Source organism: Bos indicus x Bos taurus, chromosome 5, assembly GCF_003369695.1.
Source record: "Bos indicus x Bos taurus breed Angus x Brahman F1 hybrid chromosome 5, Bos_hybrid_MaternalHap_v2.0, whole genome shotgun sequence".
Taxonomy (NCBI): Eukaryota; Metazoa; Chordata; class Mammalia; order Artiodactyla; family Bovidae; genus Bos; species Bos indicus x Bos taurus.
This window is the reverse complement of record NC_040080.1, coordinates 15,728,735-15,743,865: the sequence shown is the minus strand read 5'-3', so window position 1 is coordinate 15,743,865 and position 15,131 is coordinate 15,728,735. Positions and strand designations below refer to the sequence as shown.

At 53.7% G+C, this 15,131-nt stretch overlaps 1 protein-coding gene across 1 annotated transcript in view; it reads left to right on the top strand.

Moving 5' to 3' along the window:
• Positions 1 to 15,131, top strand: part of VWF (von Willebrand factor) — a 124,627-nt gene that overhangs the window by 101,194 nt on the left and 8,302 nt on the right. The window contains exons 40-47 of the mRNA XM_027541087.1: positions 212 to 286; positions 2,512 to 2,616; positions 3,995 to 4,200; positions 5,595 to 5,744; positions 8,951 to 9,061; positions 11,073 to 11,253; positions 12,180 to 12,220; positions 12,698 to 12,814. Of these exons, the coding sequence (XP_027396888.1) occupies positions 212 to 286; positions 2,512 to 2,616; positions 3,995 to 4,200; positions 5,595 to 5,744; positions 8,951 to 9,061; positions 11,073 to 11,253; positions 12,180 to 12,220; positions 12,698 to 12,814 (986 nt within the window). The remainder of the gene's footprint in view (positions 1 to 211; positions 287 to 2,511; positions 2,617 to 3,994; positions 4,201 to 5,594; positions 5,745 to 8,950; positions 9,062 to 11,072; positions 11,254 to 12,179; positions 12,221 to 12,697; positions 12,815 to 15,131) is intronic.

Below are 15,131 nucleotides of genomic sequence, written 5' to 3'. Positions count from 1 at the left end.
GCGGGCCGGGGAGGCCTCTCCTGCTTTCCCCACCTTGACTCTCAGCCCTGGTGTCCTGAGGGCGCATCTGAGCAGGGTGACAGGACGTGCTGGGGAGACTCATTTGTCGATCGGCTGGCTGGTTGCCATGGTGCAGAGTCTGCAGGGGGTGAGGGGTGGTGGGGGGTACCATTATCTCTTCCTCTGACCTCTGTGGCCTCTTGTTCCCCAGTGCCCACGTGCGGCCCATGTGAGGTGGCCCGGCTCCGGCAGAGCACGCAGCAGTGCTGTCCCGAGTACGAGTGTGGTACGTGTCACCCTTTCTCCAGGTCCGACCCCAGCCCAGCCCCGGAGGGCGAGGTGGTGGTGCTGAAGGGGACGGTGGGAAGGGCCGGGGGTGGATTTTCTAAAACCTGGAAAGAGTAGCCTCTGGAAAAGGGGATTTGCTTCCTAGAAAAATTCTGCAGTGACTTACCAAATGTAAGGTTTGAGAGCATTAAGAAAGAATAGGGTTCAGTGTTCGCAGAGGCCTTGTTTGCAGCAGCCAAGATATGGAAGCCACCTAAGTGCCCATCAATAGATGAGTGGATAGGGACCTCCTTGGCGGTCCAGTGGTTAAGACTCCATCCTTCCACTGCAGGGGCCACGGGTTCAGTCCTTGGTTGGGGAACTAAAATCCCATGTGCCATGCGGCCAAAAAAAACAGAAAAAAAAAAAAAAAGAAATGGATGAATGCATAAAGATGTGGTATATACATGCAATGGAATACTACTCAGCCACAGAAAGAATAAAATTTGACACTTGCAGCAACACAGATAGACCTGGAGGGCATGATGCTAAGTGAAGTGGGTCAGACAGAGAAAGACAAACACTGTGTGATACCACATATATGTGGAATCTAAAAACTGCAGCCAGCTAGTGAATATAGCAAAAAAGACACAGACTCACAGATATAGCGAGCAAGCTAGTGGTTACCAGTGGGGAGAGGGGAGAGGGAGGGGTAAAACGGGGCGATTAAGATATACAAGCTACTGTGTGCACAGTAGATGAGCTACAAGGACGTGTTATACAGCACAGGGGTTATAGCCAGTACTTTATGATAACTATAAGTGGAGTATAACCTTTAAAAATTGTGAGTATGCCAGGGTAACTGGCATACTTATGCCAGAGTAACTGTAGAGAAGGCCACACATGGACGGGCACCTTGATTTCAGCACGTTATGTGTCAGAGGGTTTTGTTATAGGATTGCAAACTACATTGTGAATAATGGGTGGAATGACAGTGTAATTAAATGAATCCAGAGCGGATGGAATTCTGGTTAATATGACGGGAAATCTCTAGTGCACTGTCCTCATCCTCTCCGGGGTGTTTTTTTAGCTTACAGGCAAAGACATAAAACACAGGCTTGTGAAGTTTGCAGCAATAAATCTTTGAGGGAGAGCAGGTAGATCAAGGCAGCGGGAGGACCTTGAAAAGAAATCACGAGACTTTGCTTTATGCTGATGAAATGTATCAAGGACAAACAGAAGCCCCGTCAGGAGATCTGACTGGAGAACAGTTTATTAAACTGTTGGGACCCTATGCCAGTCGTCTTGGGTTGTTAGCAGTAGAGGGAACAGGTGGTCATTTAGTTCAAGGCTTTCATTTATGGACAGTACAAAGCTTCTTCAATGTGCTGGACACTTTGCTGCCATTATTTCAGGACAGCCTTAGACTGGCCTGGTGTGGTGGACTTCCCACCTTACAGAAGGTGATCCTGAGGTCTAGAGGGTTCAAGATACTTGGCCTAGATCTGGAGTCCCTGCAGATGATGGGAGTAATTAACATGAGTTTGTCCTATATCTTGGATCTATCTGTTATCTGTCTATTGATCATCTGTCTATTATGTATATATTTATTTATCATCACCTCCCCCTACCCACTCCTTGTCTCTGTATCTCCGTCTTTAACTTCATCTCCATCTCCACCTGCATCTCCATCTCTGCCTGAATCTCCATCTCTACCTACACCTCCATCTCTACCTGCATCTCCATCTCTGCCTGAATCTCCATCTCTACCTGTATCTCCATCTGAACCTGCATCTCCTTCTCCACCTGCTTCTCCATCTCTACCTGCACCTCCATCTCTACCTGTATCTCCATCTCTGCCTGAATCTCCATCTCTACCTGTATCTCCATCTCTACCTGCATCTCCATCTCCACCTGCATCTCCATCTCTACCTGCATCTCCATCTCTGCCTGAATCTCCATCTCTACCTGCATCTCCAACTCTACCTGCATCTCCATCTCTGCCTGCATCTCCATCTCTACCTGTATCTCCATCTGAACCTGCATCTCCATCTCCACCTGCATCTTCATCTCTCTCTTCATCTCCAGCTCCCCCTCTGTCTCCATCTCTAGCTCTACCTTTATCTCATTGCCATCATGTGTGTAAACAGTGGAGGTCTCATGGGTAGAAATGTAGGGAACCACTCAGTAGCACAGGAGTGGCCTTGCTGGACTCTGAGGGCCCATCCCTCCTCTGGCCCTCAGTGTGTGACTTGGTGAGCTGTGACGTGCCCCCGGTGCCTAACTGCGAAGACGGCCTCCAGCCGGTGCTGGCCAATCCTGGCGAGTGCAGACCCAGCTTCACCTGTGGTGAGTCCTCCCTCTGAGGGTGAGGAGGGGGCCCTGCAGTCACTCTCCCCTGGCCTGGGACGGTGTCCTGTATTCTAGTGAGCTGAGTCTGGGCTTGGGGTGTGTCTGGAACAGAAGGGTCAAGATCACACCTGGACTGAATCCTCTAAGACTCCTCCCAGTCACAGGCTGTGACGGGGGAGCAGGCGTGGGCACAGCTGCAGGCATCCCCCTCTTGGGTTTACTAGGAGGCAGTTGGACCTGAGGTGAAGAAGCCTCCGTATCTCATTTTTATTTACTCGCATCCTCCCATAGACCATGGAGGGGAAGGAACATACCCTTGGCTTGTCCTCGTCACTGGGTCTTTGTTGTTCAGTCGCTGTCGTGCCTGGCTCTTTGTGACTCCGTGGACTGCAGCATGCCAGGCTCCTCTGTCCTTCTCTGTCTCCCAGAGTTTGCTCAAATTCACGTCCATTGAGTTGGTGATCCTATCAAACCATCTCATCCTCTGTTGTCCCCCTCTCCTCCTACCTTCAATCTTTCCCAGTATCAGGGTCTTTTCCAATGGCTCTTCACATCAAGTGGCCAAAGTATTGGAGCTTATTCCCAAACAAATTTATAGATTTTTCACTTCCTGTATGTTTATCTATTTAAATTCTAAGTACTGCCAATTTAAGCCTAGGATTGGACTAAAGAAAGTCCTGGACATGTTAAGAAACCACATTCTGTGTTAAGCTACTGAGTATACCCACCTAAAGTCAATACCTACTTACAGTCCTGTTGATTTGGAATCTCACTTCAGTTCATAGATGGAAACCCTTGAGGGTGAGAGAACACTTTATATCTGGAAGAAGCTGGGACAGGCAAAGACATGGGGGAGGATTTGGCCTTGATGAAATGACACTGTGGATTTGCTGTCATTTTTCATTCATCATTGTTGAAGGACCTAAAACTGTAGGGTATTTATTATTCCAGGTACTGAGATGGGAATAAGATCTCATAAGCTACCAGCCTGTAAAAATGCTAACCAGCGCCTGTGTGCCTGGGGTACCTGGGTCTTAGAGATTCTGCATCTGTCCTCTCTGAGTATCTGCAGGTGAAAAAACCCCACCCCTTCCAGAGGTGCCTGGGAGGATGATGGACTGGACACCCAGCAGCCTTCTCTTCCTCTCTGTTAAAATAACATCACATTTCCCCTTTGGATTAGTGTCTTTACTGTCCTACAGACTAACTAACTGCTTTACGGTGTGATTGACTGTCCCAGGGCTCCTGAGTGGGGCTCACGTGTGTTTCTGACTTCAGAGGGGCTAGAGTTCCCAGGGACCTTGCATCCTAGCTGAATGCTGAGTGCAGGGCTCAGCGTGGCAGGACCAGGGCACCACTTTGTGCTGCCCCTCAGTCTGCAGGAAGGAGGAATGCCCGAAGGGGTCCCCACCCTCCTGCCCCCCGCACCGGATGCCCGCCCTTCGGAAGACCCGGTGCTGTGACGAGTACGAGTGTGCTTGCAACTGCACCAACTCCACGGTGAGCTGCCCGCTGGGGTACCTGGCCTCCACCATCACCAACGACTGCAGCTGCACCACCACCACCTGCCTCCCCGACAAGGTAAGGCTGCCCGGCTCTGGCTGGGATGATGGCCAGACACGTGCTTCTCGTGGAAGACGTGCCTTCCTGCCCGATGAGTGCTGTGTGGCCTGGTGGGGGGGCATCAGCATTCTCTCTTAGCCTGATTCTTGTTAGCTCAGGGGGTACTCGGAGACTACCGTGTCTCAGCATGGCTGCGTGCTGAGGTTACAGACGTGGTGTAAGATACAGTCCTGCCTTTAAAGAGCTCCTGTACAGAAGCTGGAAGACTGAGTGGGTGTAGTGAAAGTGTTAGTTGCTCAGTCACGTCTGACTCTTTGTGACCCCATGAACTACTGTAGCCTGCCAGCCTCCTCTGTCCATGGGATTCTCCAGGCACAGATACTGGAGTGGGTAGCCATTCCCTTCTCCAGGGGATCTTTCCCGACCCAGGGATCAAACCCAGGTCTCCTGCATTGTAGGCAGATTCTTTAGAGCAAGTTTAGGAAAATGGTTTTAACCTATTTGTACTGTTATGATGTGAGTGAACATAGACAGCTGTTTGGAGCTTTGGAGGACACACTTGGGATTATTTAAAACGTGTCTTTAAGCTTTATGATCAAAGAGTTTCCTTGAGCATCTCATGCCGAGAAAATAAAGTCTGAGCGTGTGTATCACATGCACTCCAGGCTTAACTGTTCTAATCCTAGCCAGCCGCTGGGATCGCATGTCCCAGGCTCCTTCCATAGTCTACAGTTCTTCCAAACGGATCCTGTGCCTCAAACACAGCTCGCAGTCCGTGCCCGAGCCTTTGTTTGATCCATTCCTCGTCCTCTGTGGGCCTCAAGGGAGCACTCGTTCATAGCCCCTGCCCAGCCGCCCCTCACTTTCAGCCACTCCTCACGGGACAGAGGGCTATTCATGGGTGGGTTCCGAGTGCAAGGACACCACTAAGTCTGAGAATTAGGGTACAGCTTTCCGAGGGACACAGGAAGGAGTTTAATGCAGTGAAGGGAGCGGTGATAGTGAGTCAGGTCAGCCAGTGTATTATATCCCCACCCAAGGGCCATGAAAGACTCACAGGGGCCAGTCCACGGGTGGGCTTTCCTAAGTTAGGTGGGCAGGGGTGGGAAGAGGCCAGACTCTAGTGTGGGCAGAGACCATGCTGTTTCACTTACTGCTGTAGTCTTAGCACCTAGGGTAGCTTCCAACACGTAGATCCTCCGTCCATGGGATTTTCCAGGCAAGAGTACTGGAGTGGGTTGCCATTTCCTTCTCCAGGGGATCTTCCCGACCCAGGGATTGAACCCGAGTCTACCGGCATTATAGGCAGACGCTTTACCGTCTGAGCCACCAGGGAAGATCCCAGCAGATGCCCACTCACCTCTCATTTAGATGAACCGAGTGAATTCACTCAGGAAACCTTGCGTCTACAGGTGTGCGTCCACCGAGGCACCATCTACCCCGTGGGCCAGTTCTGGGAGGAGGGCTGTGATACCTGCACCTGCACGGATCTGGAGGATGCTGTGATGGGCCTGCGCGTGGCCCAGTGCTCCCAGAAACCCTGCGCGGACATCTGCCGGCCGGTAAGGGGGAGCAGTGTGGGGCGGTTGGGACGGGGATCCCAGGAACGGGCAAGGAAGTCCCTTTAGGACCCTCTGGTTCAAGGCCAGAGGGGAGGGGCCAGGAGGGGAGTGGGGCCGGGTAACGGAAAGAGGCATGAGGCGAGCATGGCTCTGTCATCCTTCCGTGAACACTTCTCAGCTGACGGTCATCTCAGCCATGTGGTCTTGAGGCCAGAGGGCTGGGGAGTCGGTTTAAGCAGAGAGGTGAATTAATAGCCTAGAAAACAGGGCTTGGTTTTTTTTCCCTGTCAGTGTAACATCATGTTTCTACGTAGTTTGGTGATTTTTCAGACCAGGTTTATAATTTGAAGTACAGAAGTCGAGCTGTGTTTATAATTTGAGGTATAACTGGGAGTTGGAACCCTCCCCCCAATTCAGTTTTTAATTCTTTTTGTGGTGGCCTGCCCACTAACTACTTGGGGATGCTCTATTCTTGCCAGTGAAGACTGATCAGACTCTAGAGAAAGGGGAACCACAGTCTGCCGGGGGAATTGTGGGTTGAATTCTTGCTGGTTTAAAGCTTTTATTGTTAGCACAAGTTCACGTGCCCAATGCACAGGGAGGCCAAACAAACCGAAACATTGGAGTTTGAGGAAGAGAAAGGTTTATTGCAGGGCTGTGTAAGGAGATAGGCCGCTCTTGCCCTAAAAATCCCCAAGATCTCCTAAGGGTTTCGGCCAAGTATTTCTAAAAGCCAGGTGAGGGAGGGGGTCACAAGGGATGTGATCAGCTTGCACAGTTCTCCAATGGGCTGAGCGAAGGAGCAGGTGGTGTCATAAGGGTGAACATGACCAGTCCTTAGGCCCCAGGAGGCCTGGGGCTGTGTGCTCATGGTCAGTAAGTGGTGAACTTCTTCTGTTTGGTGGGGAGTTTTCACATTTGCAAAACAACTCAGAAAATGTGCATCAAATATTGTTACCTAGGTACTTCAGAGAGGAGCTACAGCAGAGGATGTGGGGGAGGCCTGTCTGTAGGAGGCCCCATAGGGTCCTGCTCAGTTACATTATTATTACTGCTTTATTCTCAGTACAGAATGTTGATCAAAGAAGTGGAGCTAGGACAGATCTGTACCAACAGCAGTGAAGAGAAGGCTCTTGATGCTTTTTCAGAAGTGTGTGTGTGGTTTGCTGATGGAGGGGAGGGCCTGAGAGTGAATCCAGAAGTGGGGACGTCCATTCAGTGCCCCCACGGCTCTCCCTGCTTCGCTGATGCTGTGGAGGAGCAGACCTGCCAGGCCCCTGGGAGAGGATGACGCTGTGGGATCCAGGGGTGCCTCTGGGGAGCGCCCATCCGTCTCCATCTCCTCCCACAGGCCACGGGAGGCAGCGGGAGTAACGTGCTATCGGGTGAAGAGAATGCTGCTAGAGGTCGTTTTTATACAGTTGGTCCCCAGTATGTTTTGTGTTTTGGTAGGGAGGTTTGTTTGTTTGTTTTAACTGTGATGGGTCTTTGTTGCAGTGCGTGGGATTTCTCTAGTTTCAGCAAGTGGGGGCTGCTCTGCAGTTGCGGGGCGCGGGCTTCTCATGGCGGTGGCTTCTCTTGTGGAGCACGCGCGCTAGGGCATACAGGCTTCAGTAGTTGCAGTGGGCGGGCTCAGTAGTTGTGGCTCATGGGTTTCGTTGTCCCTCGGCATGTAGAATCTTCGCAGACCAGGGATCGAACCCGGGTCCCCTGCATTGGCGGGTGGACTCCCAACCACTGGACCACCAGGGAAATCTAAGCCATTAGGTCTTATTCATCCTCATGATTCTCCTCCAGAAGGAAGAAGAGGCAGGGCTGTTCTTCCCACTTGTTAGAAAGCAGAGGGGATGAAGTTGGCTGAAAGCAGAGGGATGTTGTGCTAGGGGTCATCTGAAGCCAGCAGATGGGGCGAGTCCTGACTCCTAGCCTGGGGCTGTGCTGGCACTCTAGTATAGCTGGCAACAGGGTTGATTTCCTTCAGGACTGACTGGTTTGACCTCCAGCTGCAGGATAACTAATGAGATCTCAGCTGTTAAGACTGAGAACAGCTTGCCAAGCACCACTGTGACGCGGGTTGGGTGTCGGCAGGTCCCATGGAGATGGTCCTCAGGCTCCCAGGTCCCCGGGAGAGGCTGTAACTGGGGTGTGGCTGAGTGTCAAGCACGTCCTGTGACTCGGTGCCGCTTGTGAGTGTGCAGGGGGAGCAGAGCCGGTGTGGTACCCATGCCCGTCCCGAATACCCTTCTCTCCGAGATGCTGCTTAGTCCTGGGTTCCGGCCCCTCCTCCCCTGGGCAGCCTCGCACATCACTGTTTTGTCTGTTCTTTGTATACTGTTTCCGTGTTCTCGGTGGAGGGTTTCAATCCAAGACCCCCATGCTTTGGCCAGATTGGAGGACCTCCAAGAGGAGGATGGGTTGGCAGACTTCCACCTTGCAGGATGCTGGTCTTCCTGGCCAGCTTTCTGGGGATGGTTGGTCTCATCTCATGGTGCCCCATAAACTACTAGGTCAGTGTCAAGTGGTGACCTGGGGAAGCCCAGCTCTGTAGGTTACTGAGAGGTCCTGGGGTCAAGGCGCTCATCTCGTGCAGGTAACTTGCTCTGTTAGTGCAGAGCCCAGACTCCAGGCATCCTGAATGTTCTCCCCTGGTCTAGACTTGGGCCGTGATAAACGTTGGGTCAGCTGGCAGCTGCTGCATGAACTCTGAACGTCTTTAAAACCCCCGTGGACTGCCTCTTGGGGCTTCCCTAGTAGCGCCATAGTAAAGAATCCCCCTGCCAGTGCAGGAGATGCAGGTTCGATCTCTGGTTCAGGAAGATCCCCTGGAGGAGGAAATGGCTACCCACTCCAGTATTCTTGCCTAGAGAATTCCATGGACCGAGGAGCCTGGTGGGCTACCTCCATGGCCTCTCAAATAGTCAGACACGACTGAGCAACTGAACAAAAAGGACTGGCTCCTGGTCCGGAGTGGACGCTTGCGGAGGGCAGGGTTGTATCTGGACAGATGATGTGAGAGCCGTAGTGATTCAGTGGGTGGTGCTTCCTGACCACTTAGCGTGATCGTGGGGCCGGAGGAGCGCAGAGATGAGGACGTCCGGTCCGGCTGCCCTCTGCAAGCCCCGGAGCTCCAAACACCTGTGCGGGGACCAGAGCACTTGCGTCTTTGCTGCCAACTGTCCCGACACTCCGTCCTTGTGTGTTTTCAGGGCTTCACCTACGTCCTCCGCGAGGGAGAGTGCTGTGGAAGGTGCCTGCCGTCGGCCTGCGAGGTGGTGACCGGCTCCCCGCGGGGGGACTCCCAGACCCAGTGGAAGAGTGTAGGTCTGGGCCAGGGTGTGTGGGCAGGGGGCTGGGGGCCGGGCCAGCCTCATCTGGGCTCCAGGGCTGGCCTTGGTTTCGATAAAGCAGATGCTCACTCCCTACCGTTCGCTCTCCCTGTGGCGAGTTTAATGTAGCTGTTGGTTTATCCAGATGTCAGCTGGGGAACTAGTTAAGGCTGCTCAGATCTGGGGAGAGCCCAGTGCCCTCTTTATGAGTTCTGTGAGCTCCTGGGGGTGGGGGTTATGTTCTCCTGTTCACCTGTGAACCTGAGGACTCTGATGGTTGACGCAGGTCTGTATGATGGCCCAGGCAGGGTCCTCTGACCTTGTCACTGATTTCCGTTGGAGAAATTTACAATCCAGAGAAGCAAACAGTGTTTCTGTCCCCAGACCCCGCAAGCTACTTCTGCAGCTCTGGCTGTGGCCCTTGACCATGCCAGTGGCCCCCCCACCTCCCTCCCTATCGTCTCCTGTCTGGCCTCTCACCCCCAGATCCCCCTCCCTGAACCAGAGCAGCCTAGCTTCTCCTTTGTGGCCGGAGGCCCTCACTTTGGCTCTGGAGCCATTTTCTGAAACACAGAAGATCCCTCCCTGGGAGTCTTAGCTCAGACGCAGCGATGTTAACAGACCTTTCCACTCTGGCTGATACGGATAAAGTGGGGGTGCTGAGCCCTGGGATCCTCAGGGGGCAGGTGCTGGGGTGGGTGTGAGGTCCCTTCTCAGTCCCCCAGGGAGACCAAAACACACTCTGTTTAGAAGGAGCGCAAAGGGTTAACTGTCCTGCCCTGGCCATGCGCATCTCGTGCCCTGGCCCACTGGCCTCTTCCTCCTCGGTGGTGACCGAGGGACTTGCTGAATTCCCCATGAGGGGTCCCACCTCCCTATTCTAGTCCTGGTCCCTGGGGATGTCCTTGCTCCATCCCTCCTCCTGCCCTGTCAGGCTGCCTGCTCCCCATCACCCCAGAATCAGGCTGGTTTTGCGAACCCTCCCCAGGGTCAGAGGCTGCTGTGTCCTGGCGGCGGGGGGAGCTGACAACTGGTACCTTTGAGGCTCAGTACCCCCTCCCTCCCAGTCACTCATCTGCCTCCAGGGCTCACTCAGCTCTGATATCAGTGTATACGGAAGAGTCTCCCTCGCCCTCCCTCCCTCTGACTGTAAGACTTGGGGGTCAGAAGTGGCTCTGGAACATGAGGGACCAGCGGGAGTGGATGGGGACGGGTCTTCTTAACGCATATGATGTCCAGGGCTCAGTGGGTTATTGATCAGAGTCGAGTGTGGCCTGCAGCGGGAAGGTGTGTTCAGGGTGAGTCAGAAAGGGGTCAAGACAGAGGCTGCAGTCGGGGCACTCTGCTCCTCCTCTGAAAAGAGAAGAAAGGGAACCGGGCCCGAAAGAAGCTGCCGGGCCTGGAGCATGCCGACTGGGCACCCCTGCTTGTGCGTCCGGGAGACACACAGACCGGTCAGAAACTCCGGGGAACTTTCTGAACCATGTTCTGGACACTCAGTGCTCCTGGATGGTGGAGCCAGCCCGAGGGGACAGGCCACCCATTGCAGCCTGGAGGCCTGGGGACAGATTGCAGGGCCAAGGGCCAGATGCCAGCATCCCATCTTTAGAGGGAGGCCGTGTGAGGCTGGGCGATGGGCTGGTTCCCCCGACCCCCATGTCGCCCCTCCGCTGTCTCCCCACGCCGCTGTTCCTGGTTGCTCAGCTCCCAGGCGGGCTGAGGGCAGAGGGAGCACCCTCTGTCCTCAGGTGCTTCCTCTGGTGGCTCAAGACTGTCTTGGGAGCACATGTGGCTCTGAGCTGGGCTCTTGGTTGGGGGGACTCTGACCCAGACTCACCGAAGGACCTGGACGAGCTGTCATTCCCTCCAGGGGCCTCCCCCGTGGGCAGGGCTTAGCTGTGGAGCCAGGCTCACCTCCAGGGCCCACCCAAGCTCCTGAGGGGACCACCCACTCCCAGCAGGACCTCGGGCCCCGCGACCCACTTGGGTGCTCTGCCCACAGGTTGGCTCTCACTGGGCCTCCCCCGAGAACCCCTGCCTCATCCACGAGTGCGTCCGAGTCGAGGAGGAGGTCTTCGTGCAGCAGAGGAATGTCTCCTGCCCGCAGCTGAATGTCCCCGTCTGCCCGTTGGGCTTCCAGCTGCGCTGTCAGACCTTGGGCTGTTGCCCCACCTGTCGCTGCGGTAAGACATGCCACCAGGCCAGCCTCCAGGCCTCCCAACCCTCCAAAAAGTCTCAGGAGGGCTCCCGAATCCCTGCCTTTGGAGCAGCTTAGGGAAATGGGCAGGATCAAATCTTCCTGTCCATTCCTAATGTTTTGGGGAGAAAGCAAATGAGAGGAGAGAAGCAGGACAGTTCCTGAAGGTCATCACTGAGCTCAGTGCTGGCTTTGTACCGTGTCTCATGTCATCCCATGACGATCACAGTGAGTACTGTGATACCGCCATTTGCTCACCTGAGTGGTAGAACTGGGATTGGATCCAGGCTTCTCTGATTCTACAAATACCTTCTCCATCGTTCTTCTGAAGAAGGTATTCCAGCTGTCCATCTCCTAACCCCACCAACCAAGCAACCAAGCAACCAATCAACCAAACAACCAATCAACCAACCAACCATCAACCAAGCAACCAATCAACCAATCAACCAATCAACCAACCAACCATCAACCAAGCAAACAACAAACCAAGCACTCAACCAAACAATCAATCAGCCAAACAACCAATAGCAGCAGCAATAGCAAACAACTCTCACCACCTGCTACCCTGAATTCTTTGTGTGATTTTATCATGGGACTTAGTTTCCAAAGCAGATTTTCATTCCTTCACAAGCACAGCACCCTCTCTCTTGCCCCGTCGATGTGAATCACTTAAACAAGCACCCTCCCCTCCAAGGCTCCAGGGGGCTGGAGGGTGGGGAGTAGGCAGCTGCCCATCCTTGAGGGGCCTGGGGTCAGTGTGGCCACGTAGGCAGGAGGACCCACAGTGCTTTGCGGGGTGGAGGGAAGGACTGGAAGGTGGAGCGGAGAGGCCCAGCCCAGCGGAGCGGCCAGGTTGCAGGTCTCCAGCAGGTGTGTTCCAATCACTCATGCCCTGCGCCTGTCTCTCCCCAGAGCCCGTGCAGGCTTGCGTCCTCAACGGCACCATCATCGGGGTGAGCTGATGTGTTCTCCCCAGGGGGGCAGGGACAGGGGCTGTGTGGAGGGTGGGCAGCATCTGAAAGTGCAAATACAGGGCCCGGGGCGACCTGCTCCACCCACACTTCCCTTGCTCCTAGGGCTTCCCAGGCATCCTGGAGGGGAAGCCCCAACTCTCCAGGGCCTGGGTCCCGCCTTCGCCTTCTAGCGCTCATCTCCCGGTCCCCCAGCCCCCAGGCACAGGAGATGTGTCTGTCTCCTCTTCTTCTGCCCCAGGGAAAGCCCTCACTCTCACCACTGCCATCCTTGAGGGGGGAGGGTGGGGGAAGGAGTGGCCTCTGAGGACCGGAGGAGAATTGGGGTGATGATGGCTCCTAGCAGCTTTGAGCAGCCGGGCCCCACACCTAAGGCAGATGGCTCATGGGGCTGAGGGCAGTCAGGGGTTGGGGGACCAGGGTGCCAGGAGGCCTGACCCTGGTCCCCCCTGGTTCCAGCCCGGGAAGACTGTGATGGTTGACGCATGCATGACCTGCCGCTGCCACGTCCAGGCAGGGGTCATCTCTGGATTCAAGCTGGAGTGCAGGAAGACCACCTGCCAGGCCTGCCCTGCGGTAAGAGAGGCTGTGGCTGGGGGGACCGGGGGGTCAGCTGGGCACTTTTAGGACCCAAGCAATGGGACCTCACTAGGATCTTTAAATAAAAACTTTGATGATTTTCTGATTCTGTCCAGTATCTGACAACTGTCAGGAAGGGACTAAAAGTCACCTACCCAGATTGCATTTCTCAGAAATTATTATAATTTAGTTTTGTACATTTTAAACATTCTTTTAGTGTATTTGCAAGGCTGAGACCATATTCACAATTCTGTATTCTTTTTTTAGGCAACATTTTAAGTAACATCATTACTGATCTTTGAAAGCATTAAAAATCAGTCGAATATTTATCCGACAGTTACCAGTTAGCCCACAATTATTTATCAGACACTTGCTGCGTGCAGATTTCTACACAACGTTCTCTGGAGCGGACCTGCCTCAAAGTGTACTTTTATTATTGCACATTGTTGTCCGACTCTTTGTGACCCCATGGACTGCACCCTGCCAGGCTCTTCTGTCCATGGGATTTCCCAGGCAAGAATACTGGAGTGGGCTGCCATTTCCTTCTCCAGGGGATCTTCCTGATCGAACCCAGGTCTCTAGCATTTCAGGCAGAGTGTGTACCACTGAGCCGCCAGGGAAGCCCTTTTGGACACTGGGGTGGTCTAAAATAGTTCACCCCGTTTCTGCCAGGTCACGATGATGGTGTTTGCTTTGAATACCTCTGCAGGTGGGATCAGGGACGTGGAATCCTCACTTCTAGTGGAGTAGAGGAGAGCATGCACTTCACTGGTCTAATCACGACTCTTAGCAAACCCCTCCTCCCCTGCACAGAGCTGCATGAGTGCTGAGGAGGATGCCCTGGCTTCTGCAGGCTGCCCCCTGCATCTGGGGCTCCTGCTGTCCTAGAAAATACAGTTGGTCAGATGAGTTTGTTGTGGGCTGGATGCACAGAATACATAATGTAACCACTCTTTTAGGTGGTGGAGCAGTGGGTAGGGGCTGGACGGTTCCTGGAGAGGAGTCTCTCATCAGAGGAGCAATGCACTGGCCAGAGGGGAGGGGCGATGGGGCGAGGGATGAGGCACACTGGAACCCATGTGGTCAGCACTCTTGAGGACAGGCTGTGTTCTGCACCTGGGCGCTGTGTGAGGCTCCAAGGGAGTGAAGGGAATAGGATACACATTGTTTCTGATAGGACGGTTCAAGGAGAACATCCTTGCCTCAGGTAGGAAGAAGGGACCGAAATATGTGTTTTTACTTTTTTAAAATTTAAAATCCCAGTTGTTTTAGGGTTTCCATTGCAAGTGTGTGTGTGTGTGTGTGAGAGAGAGAGACAACTCCCCTGATACATTTGGGCTTGAATATAGGAAGGAATGATGCTGTCTGAAGTCTGTGGCACCCCTTCACCTGAATGTCGATGGAATTACAATCAATGCCAGGAGAGAGAGGTTCGCACCCACTGTCCTGCAGGAAGCGGTCAGGGGGATGAGCACACTCTTTACTGGTGCCCTCTGGTGGTCAGAGGATGGCACAGTCACCTCTGCATCCATAGATACCCAGTTTTTGTTTTTAGATAACCTTGTTTTAGAATCCAGTCTAGACATAGGTTTCTAAATATTTTTAAATCCACAGCTCACTTTGGTCTGTGTACTCCTCCTCTTCTCCAAAATTGCATCTCCCCAGGGCAGTGCGGGCTTCTCTGGTGGCTCAGATGGTAAAGAATCCGCCTCCCAGGGCAGGAGATAGCGGTTTTAATCCTTGGATGGGGAAGATCCCCCGGAGAAGGCAATGGCAACCCGTGTTCTTGCCTGGAGAATTCCATGAACAGAGGAGCCTGGAAGGCCACAGTCCATAGGGTCGCAAAGAGTCAGACACAACTGAGCGACCAAGCAAATCACACACACACACACACACACACACACACAGGGCAGTAAACTCACTTCCTCCCCCTTGAGATCCTGGACAGTAGCTCTGCGGTGTGTCTTTCAGTCTTTGCTGAGCTCTGCCTCATATGCCCCTTCTCGCTCAGCATCCTTCCCTGGACCTCCAGGAGGCCTCCTGCACGTGGGGAGCTGTGCTGGGTCAAGTTTAGGTCAGCCTGGCTGAACTGCAAATGTCAGATGGGACTGTTAGCATCACCAGCAACGTGGGCCCTCTGTCTCCTCCAGGGGAGACGATGCTTATGCCTCAAGGGGCCCAGCAGCCGATGGTCTGTGCTGGTGGTTTTGCTGGTAGAGACAAAGGAAGGCAAGGGGAAGAGACATGACCCTGACCGGGAACATTGAGAAGGCCTCCCGGAGGAGCATGACCTTCGATTGACCTTCAGCAGTGC